This window comes from Cucurbita pepo, chromosome 12 (assembly GCF_057944985.1).
Source record: "Cucurbita pepo subsp. pepo isolate OVF chromosome 12, ASM5794498v1, whole genome shotgun sequence".
NCBI classification, from domain to species: Eukaryota; Viridiplantae; Streptophyta; class Magnoliopsida; order Cucurbitales; family Cucurbitaceae; genus Cucurbita; species Cucurbita pepo.
In genome coordinates, this window is record NC_141809.1 from 1,366,127 (window position 1) to 1,382,670 (window position 16,544).

The 16,544-nt window shown below is 36.5% G+C and overlaps 2 protein-coding genes across 2 annotated transcripts; both read right to left on the reverse strand.

The window, feature by feature from the left end:
- Window positions 1-933: 933 nt before the first annotated feature.
- On the reverse strand, window positions 934-7,851 carry LOC111807047 (putative ATP-dependent DNA helicase CHR12). The gene is made up of 12 exons (XM_023692620.2): window positions 7,513-7,851; window positions 6,973-7,129; window positions 6,594-6,658; window positions 6,150-6,338; window positions 5,487-5,636; window positions 4,604-4,999; window positions 4,163-4,422; window positions 3,755-3,970; window positions 3,166-3,373; window positions 2,930-3,077; window positions 2,210-2,815; window positions 934-1,964 (listed from the first exon to the last, which is right to left on the reverse strand). Exons 1-12 carry the CDS (start codon window positions 7,693-7,695, stop codon window positions 1,255-1,257), a joined length of 3,288 nt encoding a protein of 1,095 aa, XP_023548388.2. The 5' UTR covers window positions 7,696-7,851; the 3' UTR covers window positions 934-1,254.
- Window positions 7,852-8,722: 871 nt separating this feature from the next.
- On the reverse strand, window positions 8,723-15,463 carry LOC111807514 (protein phosphatase 2C 70). The gene is made up of 13 exons (XM_023693261.2): window positions 15,231-15,463; window positions 14,170-14,356; window positions 13,893-14,066; window positions 13,616-13,791; window positions 13,355-13,513; window positions 12,151-12,294; window positions 12,001-12,062; window positions 11,420-11,555; window positions 10,449-10,543; window positions 10,018-10,133; window positions 9,183-9,312; window positions 9,035-9,089; window positions 8,723-8,956 (listed from the first exon to the last, which is right to left on the reverse strand). The coding sequence occupies exons 1-13, from the start codon at window positions 15,450-15,452 to the stop codon at window positions 8,798-8,800; spliced, it is 1,815 nt and encodes a 604-aa protein (XP_023549029.2). The 5' UTR covers window positions 15,453-15,463; the 3' UTR covers window positions 8,723-8,797.
- Window positions 15,464-16,544: the final 1,081 nt, after the last annotated feature.

A 16,544-nucleotide genomic window follows, 5' to 3' on the forward strand; every position in this document is an offset into this window, starting at 1 on the left:
TCAGCCTTTGTCATTAGACCATTATCTATGCGTGTATTTTCAGCCTGGACTCTCGAATCTTTTACTTCTCAGATAGTGGCAAACAATGCAACTCGCGTTGCGGGAGATGCCCACTTCTCGCCCGAGAGAACCACTCACTAGCTAGCCAGACTAGTGAACCCTATCTGGAGACATTATTGAAAACCATGTCTTTCGAACGCAACGTCTGTCTTCCAAAAAAAAAAAAAAAAAAGGGCTCGTTGAGAAGAAAGATGGAGTGCGGCTTGTAGATCACATGTAAGGCACACTCGAGTTGATCACACAACGGATCTATATCTCTCTCTAGATATCTAAAGATGGAGAGAAATGTGAAAGTAATAGCATTATACTTGACTTGCTTACTAGCTAGCTTTCCTTTTTATTTACACGAAATGATCAAGCATTCGTTCTCTAGAAACCCATCTTCGTCATAACCAAACTTCATATCTCGAACCGAGGAGAGGGAATAGAGGTGAAGGAAAGAAAAACGAACAAGAGTCACCTTCACCTTCTTGAACGGATCTTGATCCTCACTTACTCCGGAAATATTTCTTGATATACGCACAAATCGATCAATAATAGAAAAATCCGACGAATTGATCCAAGTCGGAGTCTTTCGCTTTTGACCGCTCGGCCACTCTCTCCTTCCCGAGCCGAGACCCCCCTCAATGAGTTCTTCACGGGATACTTGTAGGTCGAAATTCTCATTCAACTCTTATGTTTTTCCTTTACTAGACTAGTGGTGGGGTCCCGTGGTTCTTATACCGCCGCATTTCCTGATCTCCGTCACTTGTAGTGATTTCTCATTCAATGATTTCTCATTCAATGAATGGCTGCAAAATCTAATCTTTATTACTTTGTAGCGTCCCAATCCTACCGCTCCGAAGAAAGCGGGACGGGAAGAGAAGTGGGAAAAAGTGGGAAGATTTTCTAAGCCTACAATTAATGAAGAGGCTTTATATAGAACAGTAGAACAGTGGACAGAGAACAGTATGCATATCAATATGTCTACTACACCTACAAAACACCACAAAGTTTTACAAACACATTGAATGGATGGAAGTTGGCCATTGTGCTTTAAAAGGATCACACTGTTATTCATTTCTTCTCCTTCAGAACTTCCACTCAATCAGCAGCTGATAAATCTGTAATTCCTGAGCTGAACTCAGAAGGAAGCTGAAGTAATGGCACTCTTTTCCGATTTACAGGGTCTCCCTGGACGTTTCGAATCTATAATCAAGCCCATCCGTTTCCTCTTCCATTGGAGTTATGTCTAGAATCTGTGGAGCCTTGGACATAGCTCGATCGCTTCTTCTTGTGTGTTTTCCATGTTATTACGCATCGACTCCATTCGCTTCCTGATTCGGCCAAGAATTCGTGTTTTCTAATACTTACCCCCCCTTCGGACTTTTGTCTCTTTGGGGTTGGTTCTAAACCTGAATTGTCTTCGCTTGTTCCCTCGCTCGTTACAGGCACGTTATCATCGTATTCTATCAGCTTATCCTCTGCTCTTGAGCTGACAATATTGCTGGTTGATACACTGCCTTCACGTGAGGGAGTCTCTCTTCTATTTGCTTTCATAGAAAGGTTTGGAATTTCTCCATTCTCCACAGCTTTCATCCACTGCAAATCACTCAGTGTATCAGCATAAACCACCTCCTTTCTTCTTCGTTTTCCAGCGACACTGAGAATTTCCGAACCCTTGTTCTTCTCTTCGTTACCGTCGGGTACCGAGTATACCCACTCAGGTACCTCGTGTTCTTCCATCAAACGAGATCTATATTTCTCCTTCTGTCTTCTTTCTTCGTCCATTTTCTCGAAAAGCCAGAATTCTTCGTCTGATCGAGCTGCAAGGCGATTGATTTCTCTCTCACTTGGCACGTCAGTGCCAAGTGCACTCGTTCCTCTGCGCATAATCTCCTCCAACATCTCTCTTCGGTCTTGAGCTGGAAGAGACAAACGGAGGGACAATCGAAGTGAATGGAAAACCAATAATAGAAAAGCTGAAGGCAGTGTAAATAAGCCATCAAGAAACTAAGGGTGGAAATTTGAGAGCTAAGGGACGGAGTTCTCGAGAAAATGTCGTATATTCGAACCTCTCAAGAACAAACTAAAATAAAGGATTCAAGCACTAGTTTTGAACCAAACGGCATCATAGTATTCAAGGTTATTATATATAGAAATAACAAACCTGTTGAAGTTGTGTTGAAAAGTCCAGCTTGGATAACCTTGGCATCAATCCCCATCTTCTGTTTTGCACGCTCCAGGATAACCTCTTCAACTGATCCAACACTAACCAGGACGAACACCCTTACTTCCTTCTTTTGTCCGATACGGTGAGCTCGATCCTCTGCCTGTTGGTCCATTTGAGGATTCCAATCACTGTCAAAGATAATAACAGTATCTGCAGTCTGTAAGTTCAAACCTAAACCACCCGCACGAGTACTCAAGAGAAACATGAAAAACGGGGAGTCCGGAGCATTAAATTGCTTCACTAGAGACCCTCTTTCTTCAGTTTTTGTCGAACCATCAAGTCGGAGATATCTAAACTCATGGAGTTGAAGATAAATTTCAAGAACGTCCATAAGACGAGTCATTTGGGAGAAAAGCAGGACTCTATGCCCAGTTCTATGTAGCTTCGGGAGCAGACGATCGAGTAGTTCAAATTTCCCAGAAGCTCTGACGATCTCCTCCTTGCGCCAAATATTATAATCTCCCAAAACAAAAAGATATGGATGATTACAACACTTTCTCAGCTGCATCGTTAAATTTTGTAGGGATTTCGATTTGCCAGAACCTGCCAAGCAAATAGCTGTTAACTAATGCAGTAAAAGAATTTAAGGTAACTAAGTTCAGAAGGACAACAACATATTCAAACCAAAATATATAGCAAGTTTCATGAGCAGCATACCCGTGTCAACTCTGCCAATAGAAGTTACTTGTTGATAGTATACTTTCTGCCATTCTGACATATCACATTTTAGTATGACTTGTGACTTTTCAGGTAGATACTTTTCCACCTCGTCCTTTTTTCGCCTCAATATGAATGGCCTAATAACCTAAAGAGAAATATATCAGAAAGGCAGACGAAAAGAAGAAAAAGAAAATATTAACTCAAACGTGGAGGAGCGAATAGACAATGCCCACATGATGCAGACGGCGAATGATCAATAGCTCTTCTTCATCTGTCAGTGTAACATCACTCCGATCTGCAAATGGTGCATTGAACCACTCCTGGAAATTCTGGACAGAATTAAATATATGCGGCAGGAGAAAATTAAGCAGGGACCATAATTCCTGTAAACTGTTCTGGATAGGTGTACCAGTTAAAAGAAGTCTACGTTTGATCTGGTAGCTGCAAACAAGGAAATGTTTCAAATATGTAAAGCTCCGAACTCTATATTTTAATACATAATGGATAAAGATTTGAAGGAGCATTAAGGCATGATTTTGAGAAAAGTAGCTGCAAAGGAAATGTTTCAAATACATAAAACTCCAATTTCTATTTTAATACGTGAAGGGTAAAGATTTAACATTAAGGCACGATTTTGAGAAAAGTATCTCCTACAGTTAAAAACGAACTAACTTGACAAGCTCTCTCGGAAAAAAGTGTATATCAGAGAGAGAGAGAGAAAAAAAGACCTTAACATACGTTACTTGAATATATTTTAAGCTCAGATACGAAATAGTATTTGAAACTACGAGAAAAAAGGCATCTCAGGAATTAGTATCATACCCTGCAAGTGTTTGTGCAAGAGCACAATCACGATTTTTCAGCCGATGGCCTTCATCAACAATCATATAATACCAGTGTATTTTCTTCAAAAATGATTTATCTCTCATAATGAGATCATAATGTGTGATCAAGACACTAAATTTTCCTTCACTCAATAGCTCCTCCTTTATAGCCTTTCTCTCCTCCTGACGCCCATCGTAAAGAACAGCAGCGATACTGGATAAGAAACAAAAACAAGAACGATTCCAATGTGAATCTATTCTGAATATAAACACGTGCATATCTCTAGGATAAAAATTTGTCATTCCAATCTGAATATTGCATATTTAACAACTACAAAGACAGATACGTAAAGCAGAGAGAATGAAAAGAATGTGCTAGGGAACTGAGGGTAATGTTCTTCCGTACCTCGGGGCCCATGTTGTAAATTCATGAATCCAGTTTGGAAGTACTGCCTTGGGAGCAACTATTAAATGAGGTCCAGTCACATCCTTGTATTCCATGAGGTAAGCAATCAATGAGATCGTTTGTATAGTTTTTCCGAGTCCCATTTCATCAGCCAATATTCCATTTAAATTGTTATTGAATAATGAAAGCATCCACTGAAGTCCTTCTATTTGGTAGGGCCTCAATTCTCCTCCTTGTAGCATGGAAGGCTGCTCAGTGACCTGTAAATTGAATTTTTAGTCAGACTTCCCGGTTCGTAGAATGTTTTAACAGTTCAGTACATGCAGAATTATAGTCATTTGATTCTAAGTTCTTATAAAACTCTTTGGAAATAAGTATAGACCAGAAAAAATGGATTCAACTTTGAAAAAGCAATGCAATACATATGAAGTTCTTGGGTACCTTTTCCTGAATTGCATGAATGGCAGAGTTATATTGTCGCTGTCCTTCAAGCAAATCACCACTTTCATAATTGCGGTCAGAATCAGTGGCGTCTAAATCTTCATCCATGAGTAGTTCTTGAGGGGTTGCATTCTTTGAAGAATCCAATTCCTGTAAATCAACATCCGATTCATCCAAGGTCTCAATGCCATCAGAGAGTTTAGAATCTTTCTGTCTTTGAACAGCAGCACCCAAGTTAACAAGTAGTTTGTTTGTTTCTTCAAGAAGTGTTGTTAATCGTTCATTCTTGCTCTCCTTAACCAATCTCATGTAAGCTTCTTGATCATCTGCCTTTAGTGCTTGGAACCTCAGTTTTTCTGCCCTGGTAGCACGTTGTCTTTGTCTTCCATGCCATGCCTGTCCAAATATCACGTGATAAAATTATTTTTCAAGGGCAAGGTAATTGAAAGAATGTAGACCTAACAAATTTTCTAAATCATTCATAATTTCTTTTCACTCCAAGAACAGAAAACGGTATCGCTAAGCTTCCATAATTGTAAACTGATAGAAGTAGAACTGAAGTATTAGTTTATTGAAAAGAATGAGTTACAAAAATCTCGAGCATTGGTGAAGTTTGGCTTCCTTTTTCTACAATGTACACCCTGCCTTCTTCTCAGCTTACTCCATCTACCGATAACAGCCACTCATTGTAAGTGCACAACAAGCTCAGTTCATTGTCCTAACCCCTAACTAGCCAGCCAACTATAACTATCCCTCCCTTCTAGCATAAGTAAAATGCTCCACAGTCTATTTGTATCAGAATTTAAAGCACAGTTCCTAATAGAAAAATCTCCTCCTTGCAAAATCAAAATTAAGAAAAGGACAGAATTTAAATAGGCAATACCTGAACTCCGTCATTTCTCTGTTTCCGACGTTTTACAGAAGCTTGAATTTGTAAATGGAATTCACGAACAGCATTTAGTATCTCAGCAAAAAACTTTCTTTTCCTAGTTTCGATTTGGTTTTTCTCCTCCTCTTCTAACCTTGATGTCCTCTGCAAAAACAGGTTTCTTCTATTTTAATAGAGCATACAACAAGCAATTTCATTGGAGATTATATATCTTTTCCTTTTTCTTACACAAAATCATATATTTTTCATAATAGTTTCTTGAGCTAACACTTTTTCATAATCCTCAAAGTTCGCAAGAGCACCTGTTGGAGATTTTTTTTTTTTTTTTTTTTTTGGGGTGGATAGAAGTGATATTTCCTAAGAACAAATATGGAAAGGTGATAGAAAAGGGCATCAACCCAAGGTCATATAGTCACAAAAATTCTTCAAGTTGGCATTCTTCAAAGAAGCCCTATACTGAATCCTAAATTTCACATCCCTTCAAGTTGCATACGCCTTTTTAATTGCCTTTTGATAGCGAAAAATTAACCAGTAGAGTAACAGTTCTGTTCAAGTAACAATCTAATAATATGATTTGTGTATCTCACACAGTGCATGGAGTCAAATATTCAGTGGAACATGAAAGGAAAACAGAAATGATCATCAGAGGAAAATAACCTCAGCATCCCGCTTCTTTCGCAGTTGATCATCAGCTTCCATGGCAAAAGCATCTCCTACACCATATGGTGGACGGTGCAATCGCATCATGCCCCAATCAAATAATTGTTTGTCTGGGTATGCACAAGTTGCTTGAAGCCAGTACTCTGAACTCACATCAGATCGTACCTTTTTTTGCAAATCTAGTAACTGCCATGAAATGGCTATCATCAATCAGTACCAAAAGAAAATGTGTACAGGCACATCTATTTATCATCATCAACAGAATGTCAATACTCAAGCTATGCAACCATTTAATAGCCAATATGGAAACTTTCTGTTCTAGTATTTAAGAAAAATTTTAAGAAAATAACTTTTAAAAAAATTTAACACTAAACGAAGATGAATCAACATTTTATAAACAATCAAAACAAACGTGAAGAATATTTTCTATAGCAAGATTACCTTTAATCCATACAGTTCAAGCAAGCACTTCGTCTGTAAGTCTTCCCCTCTACTTGAAGGTAATTCTGGTCCAAGATTTTAAATGAATAAGTAACAATCAATGAGCTATTTAACGAACCCTTAACCAAATGCAAACGTATAAAGACAGCGCCCAGCACCAAAATAGAGTAATTTGGGAGTAGCATATAGCAGTACAAGTCATAACCGCTAATGCAGCACAACACATAATGTAATGCTTCTATTCACAGGTTTTTTTTTTTTTTTTTTTACTCAAGTCATAATTAACATTATGCTAGTTTCTGATTTCGGCATAAAGAGCAATGACCTACAGAACAGAGCCAGAAGAAAAGTTCAATATCTCAAATTTTAACCCAACTACCTTCTAGATCATTCAACCGCCACTGTATTTGACCTCGATAACGTTCTTCTCTCAATTGTTCCAACCCAGAACCAGATTCAAAATTTGAACGTTGCTTAGCCAAAGCATCTCCAAGGTCACTCAATAGATCTTCTTGAACAGAATCTCCAAGCTCATCCTGTACCAGGAACAAGAAGACAAGATTCAAAACGCTGTAGCACAACTCCACACACAGAAGTTTGTTTCTACATTAGTTCTAGAAGAACCTAGACCGTCACCTTCCTATAAATTAGCAACATTAGCTCAACCAAGATCTATTTAAACAATTTAAAAAAAAAAAAAAAAAAAAAATCCAAACCTTCACAATTACCATCCAGCATCGATTAAGCCACCACACAAAACTAACAATAGCCGACAAATAAGTTCAAAAAAATCCAGAAAAGGGAAGTAGAACTAAAATTACAAATCACCAGAACTCCAAAAAAAATCGAATAAAGCAGAGAAAACCCTAAAGCAAGAGGCGGAGAAGTAGAGAAGCAAAAGGGAATCGAGAATCAATACCGAATCACTGAGAGCAGCGGGATCTTGATCCGGAGGAGCGGAGTAAATGGAAGAAACAGCTTCAAAGAGGTCGGGAGGAAGAGGGAGATTCCGGGAGAGTAAATTGAGAGCAGAGATGAGGGATCTGGTGGAGTGAAGGTGGTCGAGAGGAGGGAGGTCGGTGTCGAAATGCGCCATATTCATGGCGGGAGAGAAGGAAGAAGAAGGGGTTATTTATATTTGACGCCTAATTTGAAGAATTAAAATTGAATTTTTTTTGAGAAAATTAAATTAAAATCCTTTTTTTCCGCCTTCTTCCTTCTTCTGTGTGTTCTTTGCCAGGCGCCTCGCCTCCTTCCCCTACTCCCCTCTTCCGTAACCAAACAGCCCTCTTCCTCCTATTTGAAATGTCGATAATACCCTTCAAATATCCAATCATTTCCCTTTTTTTTTTTTTTTTTTTTTTTTATTTATTTACTTTCAATATATTTTTTTTTATTAAAATACTTTTATAAAAATTTCAAACCCGACTACTTTTAAACCCGACACCCGACCCGATATTTATTGTAATCTCTAACACACGCTAAATTTACAAAGTTGTTGGTATTGTGTGAATAAAAATTATGCAAATTATGCTTCGTAAATGGATCTTTCCGTTCTAATACTCCATCCGAGAGTTATCAGTATTTATCAAATTTGTTCGCTATTGGATCAAATGACGATTGTTGCTATATGTTACAATAACGAATCATTGAAAGATCCCCTATATGGATAATACACATTCTAGTTCAACGAGCCTAATTGTTTTATTTCGAAGTAAACCACGGGACAATTCGTCCTGTTCAGATATTCACGACCAAGAAATGATTAAATTGATGAGAGGTTAAGGTCAAAGCATACAATATTTAGACCAAGAAATGATTAAATTGATGAGAGGTTAAGGTCAAAGCATACAATATTTAGACCAAGAAATGATTAAATTGATGAGAGGTTAAGGTCAAAGCATACAATATTTAGTTACAATAGTTACAATAATGCATGTTCACCAATTTAGAAACAAATTTTCTTTATTTTGATCCTAATCATTAGATTATGCATACGATAATGCATACGGGTTCGGATTATTTCTCTCGTTTTCAAATACATATATATCATTTCAGACATTAAGTACAATAATATGTGAAATTAATTAATATATATTATCGATAATATACAGTAAAAAAAAAAGGAATTTAAAAAAATGATGGATTTGACATAACCATTACTACAACAGTGGCATATAACATCTGTAATACATAATTAATTATCATGGTTCAACTTTACAAGTGATTCTATGAGAAACCTCAAAATCTAAGAAAATTATGGATGTATTATCTTTTGTACGCAGTGTTCTAGCCTCCCCCAACAAAAAATTGGCAACCTTCTCCGCTGAGTTTTCTGCACCTCCAGAGTATCTCTCCCTGGCCTGTGCACCAGCAGCAGCAGCAATTTACAGTCACAATCAAGACACATTTCAAGAACAAAGGGGAAAGAAAAATGGTACCTGATGCACCAGCTGGATTGCCTTCTTCATGCTAATCACATCCCAGAAGCCATCGCTGTGATTATTGCAGAATCATGAGGTAAATTTGAGATTTAATATGAGCAGAAAGAGGTGGGGTGAATTGATGATGATCGCAAGTAAAAATCACCTTGCCATCACTGCAAAAGCTTTGCTTCCTTGATCTATATGGACGACTTCACTGATATAAGGTTCGGAACTGAAACGAGGGTCTTGTTGTTTAAGGAACTTGTCTCCGAGCATCCTAGCAAGGTTCAAGCCTGAGTCACGGAGGGAGGCAAGATGTGTTAATGATTTAGGTATTTTAAGAAAAGGATTTAGATATTTTAGGAATAAATTGTACTCATTTCCCTTTTTCCGAAACACTAACGAAATCATGGTTTCCAGAAGAATGTTAACTTCTATAATCCATAGGGTGAAGCAAAGAGCGGTTCGGTTAGAAGCATCTAACCCGCACTCAATCCAATAAGCAAGCATATGCAAAACACCCCTCTACCCTACCAAAACGAATCCCTTTCTCTTTCAGGATTCAAAGATTATGCTAAAGCACATGCATATAGAGAGAAGCAAAAGACAAATATACCAATTAGCCAGCCGTAGCCTCTACTATAAACACCCCTCTACCCTACCAAAATTTTCATTCCAAGAAATCTCAAGTAGCAAAGTGTAGTAGTAGTATTCTACAAGAGTCTTGTAATCTCTTCTCGATTGGTGTTAATAAAGAGTGCAATCATTTCCCACGAAGAATCTGTGTTGTAGTGTGAGAAGAGTGCAATCGTTTCCCACGAAGAATCTGTGTTGTAGTGTGAGAAACATGGCTAACATTCAAAAATAAATATTCTCCTCGATTGGTGTTAATAAAGAGTGCGATTGTTTCCCACGAAGAATTTGTGTTGTAGTGTGAGAAACATGGCTAACATTCAAAAATAACTATTCGTTAATGTGAAGGACGAATTTTCCGTTACCACATAAACGAGTCTCCCCCTCTTTCAGTGGTTCTCCTGCTTGTTCTATTCGTTGTCTTTCTGAAATGCTAGTTATTCTGTGATCTTCTGTCATCTTCATCCGCTTCCCATGAACACTGAAACAAAAGTAAAAGACAGCAACAATAGGTAAAGAAAACTTTATCCACGAACGGTCAAAAACTAACTTTTTTCCTTTTGTTTTGAATGAAGTGGTCAAGAGCTCATTGGAACTGCATTTCTGCTAAAAGAAAAGCCATAATCTTCTACCTCGCAACTTAAGATCCTTTCAAGTACCTATAAGATGTCCTCTTAAGATCCTTCATTGTTCGTTTTTTTTTTTTTTTTTTTGGCATACAAATGACTGCCCGATTCAATGGATACTCGCATTCTGATAACCCAATAAGTAAACAAATAAAATTATAAACACATACTTCAGAACACAAGCAGAGTCCCCAACATTCGCACATTGCACAAAGTAATTTTCATCACTATCAGTCCATACTAAGAGCACCGTGGCAGTACAACCCTGGGAAGAAAATGATTAGAGCCATTAATACTAAAACATTTGTTGCCAACAACGATACAAACAAAGTTCAAATATATATGTAGCATTCATAAAATTTCATTCCTCACATAAATTCATCATATTACACAAAATTATTTTTCAATAGCATTATTTTGAACGACGTATTCTTGTCATGTACGGGTAGAAAATCCTTGAAAAGGGCATTGCTGCGGACAACGATACTAATAAAGTTTTTTAGTAACCCATTTGTGCATACAGAGAAAGAGATTCTATTTCTAATATATATATATATATATATATATATATTATTCATAAAATTTCACTTCACATAAACTCATCATATTAAACAAAATTACATTTAAATAGCATTAGTTCGAACGATGTACACTTGTCATGTACAGATAGAAAATCCTTGAAAAGAGCATTGCAGAAGCCAACAACGATACTAACAGTGTTTTTTTTTTATAAAAAAAAGTATAATAATAACCCCTTTGTGCATACAGAGAAAGAGATTCTATTTCTAATAAAAAATATATATATCATTCATAAAATTCCATTTATCACAAATTCATCATATTACATATAAATTTTAAATAGCATTAGTTCGAACGATGTATTCTTGTCATGTACAGGTAGAAATCCTTGAAAAGGGCATTGCTGCAGTGTCTAGGCACCCTGTGTCATGCTTATTTGATAAACAATATTTGGGATAAGAATAAAGAACTTAAGACAAAATAAATATTGCTACAGTGTCTATGCACCCTGCGTCATGCTTCTATTGATAAACAATATTTGGGACAAGAATAAAGAACTTAAGAGAAAATACATATTAAGCTCTGAAATACTAAAAATAAATTCAAGGGAAGGTGAAGAAACCTCATAATAGTGATTCATGCAAGCTTCAGTCTGAGAAAATGCTTCTCTAAGAACATCTGAAGCATCACGAAGGGATACTACCCTCTCCCTTTTCAGTGGATCAGATAGAATTGTGGCAACCTTCGCAGGAAGAATCCTAGAAAGTAGAAATATTATCAATTAGTATAGTAGCGAGTAAAAGCTCATCACTCAAGTCAATCTGTCATGGAACTTAACAGGAAACTATGACAGGTCTTCAAATATATGAGCGCAATTCTTCCCATAAAAAGTCAAACAGCACAGAAACGCCATACTGTCTCTATGTACAAATTCAAATTCCAGAAGACTTTACATTTACTTCTGTGACTCGTCAATTTTACATTTCCATAAAATGCACCCTTGGCAGAACCATTCTGAGAACAATTTGAAAAAAAAATCATTACGTTTTCTATCTAAGAGTACATCATGAATGCCTTACTGAAGTTTCTGGAAAGTCTCCCAAGATTTCTGGCATTTAAATGTTAAATATCTTCATGTTTCTTTTAGGTTGATCACAAAAGTAACAGTTATAAGCAACACTGAAGTTGAAAACATATACTAACTCGCTAGCAGATTTGGCGGCCCCTACTCCACTATGTCCATCGCAGATACCAAAGAGTCCAAACTGCCAGATAAATGTCCACGCAAGTTAAGTTGTTTTGGCATGCATGTTGTAAACTAAAAAAAAATACACAAATTGCCAGCACCAAAACCTGATCAACCCCAGCAAGAGGCCATTGATAATAGCAAACATCTTCCATGGCATGCTTTTTTCCACCTCGACGTAAAGCCATTGGATCTGAAGCCAACCCAACTCCAAAGGGAATATGATTCTCAATCTGAGATGTTATATGAACCTGCCAAATAGATAAAATATTAAGCTAAGTCCTAAACCATGCTGAAACTCTCAACCCGAAAAAAAGTTGAATGCTTTTAAGTTAATGATATAAGCCACAAACAAAGATCACTTGGTAGTACCCCCACAGACATAAAAATGAAAACTCTATGCTTTTAGGTAAATCAAGGTTAAAAGGCCAAAATCAAAATCTCCTACCAACTGAAATATAATGGAACCAATTTAAGGAATCAACAAGGAAAAGCCCAGGGAATTATGAAAAGTCCCTTCAGTTGGTGTTAATCAAGGCAGAATTGTCATTATCAAAACAAAAAAACAATAATAATCATAATGAGCTCGACAGGGAGACTATTAAGTCTATGATGTCCAAATATCCATACATTTCCTAGAAGTATCTTTAAACATTCTGAAATTCATTTCCACCTGAAACCTCCTGGCTATCCCATTAGTAGCATTTTCCTATAAACGTTTGAGGGGATGACCTACAAGAAGTTTCTAAAGAGCAGAAGAAATTTGGCGAGAAAAGCACCAAACCATATTGAGATCTCGCAGGAGTTATCCATAACATTTAAGTAAGAATAATAGTGAAGCAAAAGATGGTATAATAGTCAAACGTATGTACAAATGTAGTATATATGCCTTTCTTAGCTCTGATGTAACCAAAATAATTAATAGTCAAACGTATGTACAAATGGTCCTGGAAAAGAGCTCCATACGCTCAATGAAAAAAATATTAATCTCTTCAGACTTTTTATAGAAACGGATAAGAAAATTTTCACAAATAATCAAAAGTTCATACTCGAGAATAAATACTACTATAATGGCATTTTCCTTCTATAAGCAGGATTGTGTTTCCCTATGTGTATCTCAACTAATGTTACATGACTCTACAACATTAGGTGTTGAGAAACTTGTAATATTTAAAAAGGCGGCTTCATGGTTTGAACCCGTGACCTCAAAAACATCTTTACAGTTTTCTACTCTGAGCCAACCCATGATGATTACAGCTATATTGAGAAATTACTATATTAAGTAACAAATACAGGGGCAAGTCAACTTACATACACTTTGGAGGTTGTACCAAGAGTTATAACATCTCCACTCACAAGCTCAATTGGATCACCCCAATGTCTACTTCCAGAATCAGGATTGTTGATAGGTTGAGAATTTAATAAAGTCCCATTTAAGCTACCCAAGTCCACAAGCTCCCATTTCATATTCTGCATACCATAATAGTGTAGTAATAAGCAGAACACACATGAGTAAAGACAAACTTAAATGTAGATTGTCATTAGGAGGTGAACCACTATTGGAATATTTACATTTAGATTCCATTTTATCAAGGCGTGCTTCCCTGAGACTTCGGAATCCTTCAGCTGTAAATCACTAGGTGGTACTCTTCCAAGAGTCAACGGAAGCCTAGACGTGTCTGCAGAATGTATTGAATAACGCACCCCACGAGAAGGACCGGAGGTAACCTCCAAAGTGAGGTAACTTCCTGCACTTCTAACAGAAAGATATGAAGGTATGTTTTACATACTCGCAAACATTGCATTTAAAAATAGCCTCACTGAATAAATGAATGAGATGAAAAATTACTTTCATGTGAGGCATCTTGACTTGAAATTTCGTGGAGTTGATCACATTGTGGGCTCAATTTTGAATGCTTTTGAATTTCTGGAATCTGGTTTGCGAAGTAAGTTCGTTTAAGTGTTTGACCAACGGAAATAACTTCTAAATGATCGGGAACTACATCTGGAACCGATCTATCACCTGAGAGAAATGAATACATTATCCAAAAAAAAAAAGAAGAATCAATAAACCATATACAATGAGAAAGATGCTCAAAGGACATTGACACAGCAGAGTCAAATACCCTGACTTAAATGGGGCGATGAAGATGGCGATCTTTGTTTATGAATCAGCCCGTACAATCTTGGGGACCGAAAATGTCCATCAGTTTGGAGTGCACCCTCCAAATCATAATCTCTAGGAAGCTCATTGGTTTGGCTTTGAGTGTCATCCGCAGCATCAGAGACGAGGGGTCTCTCAAGGTCAGGAACCTGAAAGAAAACATAGGAGGTTGCAACATGCAAGGAAAATCAAGAAGATGGTATCCTTGTAATCAATAATATAACTAAAAATATGACTCCAGCAACCACGATTGCATGATATCCATATCATTTCTTATATCTTTTACAAATTTTTGAAGGCTTGAACACAGTGTTTTTAAAAATTAAAAAAAAATTTAAAAAAAAAATCTAAATCACACCAGAAAAATGCCAAATAATGAGGGTAAATCAAGTCAACCAAAGCATGTTGTCATTAATTACCATTACGTTGCTTGAAGGCACACATGCTGGTTACGGTGACAACAGTTTTAAAAAAATCATATTTTAGAGAGCTGAATCCAGCTATTAGGACGCGAAGGAAGGAGCTCATTAAGGGAAGCCACATGCACAGAGCCATTAGCCATACACAACAGAAGAACCATAAATCGTCTTCAAACAATAGATTCCAAGTGTTCACTCCAACATTTTCCAGATGAAGATCGCCGTTCTAGCAGAATCCAGAAGAGATACAATTACAAAACAAAAGCCCACGGATGAAAATCTTCGAGCCAAACTATCAACACTCATCAATTCAAAATCAACCCCCATCACGGAAACGAACTCATCAAGCCAAAAAGAAAAAAAGAGCCAAAAATAATCCAAATAACCCCCAACAGCTTGATCACATAATAACCCCCCAACTCAAAAAAACCACTAAAAACTCCATCAATCAAACAACATTTGCCAAACCAGACGCAAAAAGAATTCAAATTCTACAACCTAAACGAAATCGATCGACACCGTTACACAAATCAAGCTAAGGGAAAGGAACAAGAGAAACGTAGAAAAACGAGAATAGAGAGAAAAATGATAGCAGGGAGGGAACCTTGATGGTGCGAGAACGAGAGAAGGAAAAGAAGCGCCATGGCTTGCAGGCAATGAGAAGGAAGAGGAGGAGGAGGAGAAGAAGCAACATAAGGAGAAGGAGGACGACAATGCTCCCCGGAATCGCCATCGTCATCGCTCTCTCTCCCCTGTGAGAGAACAGATTTGCCTGGCCTTGGGGTTTTCGCGAGAAGGCCGCTTTGAAATGGTCGCACTCCCACATCGCTCTAAATCAAATTTTCCATTCCTTTCTTTGGCAAATTAATTAAAAACCTAAAAAAATAATTTTTTTTTTTTTATTTAGTTTGCTCCCATAAATCTTTATTAATTACTTTAATTAGTTTTAACTAATTACATCTCAATTAATTAACACAAAATTAGGGGTAAAAATACAAAATCCTAAAAATTATGAACTAAATAAAAATTAAACTCAGGACTCCAATAAATTTTTAAATTTATGGACTATAATAAAATCAAACTCGAAAATCAGGTATAAAAACGTAAAATATTAAAATTTAAGGACTAAAAACAAAATATACTAAATTTTAGGGACAACAAGGCATCCTCCTCTAATTTTTTAAGAATGACGTGTTTTAATGTCATTTTAGCCCTTCAACTTTTAAAATTCTTAAAATATTTGTTTTGGTTCTACTATAATGTTTTAATTTATGAATTTTTAAAATTACTATATTACCCCTTAAACTTTTAAATCCCGACCACTTTAGTCAACAACTTTAAATCTATTTATCTAATATTCGACTCTAACTTATTTGGCTTGTCATCAAACCTACGTCATTAATTTGTTAAAATTAAAATTTTAATAACTAAAATAATTGAAATTTCACGATTTAACTCGAATTTATAATAATTATAAATTATACATTAAATTAATCTCATGATTTCTCACTTCCCATGATTTATGATATTTATTTATTTTAATATATATATATATATAGATATAGATTAAAAATGTTTAAAAAAAATAAAAATAAAAACTTGATTTAATGGAGCGTGACAAATATGATCGTGCCAGGTCGTGACAGATGGGCCCCACAATCCATTATATACGGACCGTGATTCACGGAAGTCATAACGGGCCGATAAATCGGGCCGGACGATGATGATACAACTCTGGGCCACAATAGGTTATTGGGCCTTTCTTAACAACCTAATGGGCCTGTTAAATACGTGTTAATCCAACTAATCTCAATTTATTATTTAATTAAAAAAAATTAACACCTTCTAATATAATTTTTAATCTTAATTCAACCCAACCTAACCCATAAACACTCCACAAGCGATAAAATATCAATAA